The sequence below is a fragment of the Arachis ipaensis genome, chromosome B5 (assembly GCF_059453495.1).
Source record: "Arachis ipaensis isolate K30076 ecotype BB chromosome B5, ASM5945349v1, whole genome shotgun sequence".
In the NCBI taxonomy this organism is placed as follows: Eukaryota; Viridiplantae; Streptophyta; class Magnoliopsida; order Fabales; family Fabaceae; genus Arachis; species Arachis ipaensis.
This window is the reverse complement of record NC_142440.1, coordinates 155,084,282-155,087,586: the sequence shown is the minus strand read 5'-3', so window position 1 is coordinate 155,087,586 and position 3,305 is coordinate 155,084,282. Positions and strand designations below refer to the sequence as shown.

Below are 3,305 nucleotides of genomic sequence, written 5' to 3'. Positions count from 1 at the left end.
TTGAGGTTCACTTGTGTCTCAATATTAATAGAGTCAGATATATCGCATGTCCTAATAAAAAACAAACAGGGTACTACTTTATGCAAAAAAATATTCTATTAAAATACTCTTGTGATATTTGCTTGTATCCAGTTATTATTATTATCTTAGTGTGAAAAATAGGAATCAATTATTGATTCTAAAAAAATAAATATATATTAATAATAGCAAATAGTGAACCTTTAATTTGAATAAAATATTACATGTACATGCACAACGAAAGTGTTTGTTTAGGCCCGTTAAATTTTAATAAAAAGATATTTTTTAATAATTTTTTTTTAATTTTTACATAATAAATAAATAAAAAAATATTTTTATTTTATTGTATTTAAACATAATTGATAAATAAAAAGATTTTTTTATTAGATATCCAAATATAAAATTATTTTTATTTTTCTAAAAATCTTTAAAAAAATAATTCGAAAAAAATTTTTCTTAAAAGTTCATCCAAGCAAACCTAAAAAATGCTTATTAATATATTTGTATTATTATAACATATAAGAATAACATATGAATTTGTATATTTACAAATTAATTAATTCCTGTAGTGAAAGAGAGGAGGTTTTTCTTATAAATCCATGTACCAAATCGATCTATTTTAATACTAATATTGTGAATTATTTTGCCACTAATAACATCAAAGGAAGCCAATTCATGGTTTTCATTTCCCATAAAAAATATTATATCACATTTGTTGCCCATTATCATTGGATGCCAAATATATGGAAAGGGTCCAATTGTGAAAAGCTTCACCCAAGATTCTTTTACACCAACTTCACCTAAAATGGATATTTCAATATGACTATTCTCATCAAAAGAGGAGATCAGAGCAACAGAGTCGTTGAGCACTACCAAAGTTCTGGTAAGGCAATCAATATCATCACTTTGTTGCCAACCAATCAATGTGGTTTGAAACGTTTCAGTGCTGAGATTAAATGACACAAGTACCTCTTTTCCATTCTTATCTCCACCCCGCCAGTGGCATACTCCATTTAAGTACGTTACATAACCTTCACCAAAACCTCCTTTTTCAGTCATTTCAAGATTAAGTTTCTTCCAACAATTACTTTTTAGACTATAAATTTGCCAATTTGCTAGAGCAGGCTCATATTGGTAAAATTCATTATGATAATAACATATATGTTGAATCACTTTATAGTCATCATTTACATTATCATAACCAAATCCATGAATTTCTACCTGTGCATCAAAGTCGGGATCATTAGTAATAATACTTGGAGGAATAATTTTATGCTCGTCGGTTTTAGGATTCCAAAGTCCTATTTTTACATTAAGACCAGCTTCTTTATAGTGACATATGATACCATTAACACAGTCTATAATTCTATCAAAACCAATTTCTTCAAACAGACTTGGCAAAACTAACGTAACCATGTTTTCATACCTTTCTCCAGAAAGCAAATGCACTTCAATTTCATAGATGTGTGGATCACTTCTTTCGTCATGAAAATATCTCCATAGAAGGAGAGACGAGGAATAAGCAGTTTTAGATTTTAAATTCTCATAGTATATGCTCTTGAAATCAGAATTCTCAAGTAAATTTAGCCAAGACTTATGCACACAACTAAATCGCTTCAAAGATTTAACAGATAATTTTGCTAGAATTTCCCATACAAGATCCTTAGGAATCTGATTGCTATGGGTTGCCATTTGCATTGGAGATGAAGATGGAACAATAGAGGATAGAGTCTTACGCTTGTGGTGTGCCTCGCAAAATGTAATAAAAAAAATAAATTGGATTTCAACATTCAAGTTTAGAAAAATTTCAATGGTATTACATTTTTGTCGCTCTATTTGTTTCTCTCTTAATTAAGATCTCCAATATATAGGATTAAATATCAAACCAATCAAATTGATTGATTGAAAATATATATCACAAACCTAAATAGAATTAAAAAAAAAAGTCGATCTAAATGTGAGTACTTGAATTGCATTTGCAATTACAAACATATAAATGTATAATTATTACTCATTATGCTTAGTTTATTCCTAAATAATATTAAATTCTACTAGTGTAAAAAAAATAAAAAACCTAAGTTGAAAAAACTACTTGTCATTAATGTTTTGTATGTATAAAATAGTAAAGTAAATGAATCTTAAAAGAGATATCAATTTATCATTATTTATGCTACATTATTGGGCAAATAAAATACAAAAAGAATTTTTGAGGTTAAATTAAAATGATATGATTTAAAAAACAATAATATTAGGGAGATAATAAAAAATCAAAGCTAAAAATAACTACTTGTCATTAATATTTTGCCCGTACAAATTAGTAAAGTAAATGAATCTTAAAAGAGATTTCAATTTATTATTATTTGTGCAACGTTGACTTAAAAGAGATCTTAATTTATCATTATTTGTACTGCGTTGTTTGGCAAATAAAATAAAAAAGAATTTTGGAGGTTGAATCAAAATGATATGATTCGAAAAGACAGTAATGTTAAGAAAATAATAAAAAATCAGCTCAAATTTGCTTTATTTAGTATTGAATCAAAATGAAAAAATGGTACACCTAACTCAAAATTTTAAAACATCAAATTAACAGGTATTTTATTTTATATACTCTTTACTATTCGAGGCGGGACTAATTTTTTATACTCTTCATACTTGTAACCTTAACAATCGTTTAACAATAAAATAATTAAAAAAAATTAAATGTAGAAACCTTACGTAATTAGATATATCATTATCTAATTTTTAAAGATATAAAAAGTAGAGGAACTTTTAAAGATATAAAAAGTAGAGGAACAAGAGATGGAAAAAAAAAAAAAGGAGAGGTGAAGAAGTTTTAAAAAATAAACTTAATTATACAATAAGGGCATACGTTTAAAGAATAACTTAATTACAAAGTGATCCTAAATATTAACTTTTGTTAAATTTAAAAAATCCAAATTAATAGTGCAGTTAGCGATTAAATAAAAAAATTAACTAATTAAAAATTAACATATTATAAAAAATAAATTACGTTTTAAATGGTTAGAAACCATATTTTTTTAAATATTAGTGTATGGATCTGTGCTTTATACGAGCATGAAAAGAAATTCATAATAAATAAATATATTGCATAATATAACTTTTTGTCATATGTATAACTGATTAAATTGATGATATATGAATTAAATTAAATAGCTAACTACCGTAATATAATTTATGAGCATACATTACCCAAATTTATTTACTATTCAATATTCAGAATTGTGTTTGTCAAATGTAAAATAAAATTTAATTATTTTATATTTAAT

At 25.2% G+C, this 3,305-nt stretch overlaps 1 protein-coding gene across 1 annotated transcript; it reads right to left on the bottom strand.

Annotated features, from left to right (window-relative positions):
- Nucleotides 1-570: 570 nt before the first annotated feature.
- On the bottom strand, nucleotides 571-1,710 carry LOC148566308 (F-box/kelch-repeat protein At3g23880-like). Its single transcript, XM_088489066.1, has one exon. The coding sequence runs from the start codon at nucleotides 1,708-1,710 to the stop codon at nucleotides 571-573; it is 1,140 nt and encodes a 379-aa protein (XP_088345192.1).
- Nucleotides 1,711-3,305: the final 1,595 nt, after the last annotated feature.

Coding starts and splice junctions, on each gene's coding strand:
- LOC148566308 (XM_088489066.1), bottom strand. CDS start 1,710: ATGGCAACCCATAGCAATCAGATTCCTAAGGATCTTGTATGGGAAATT.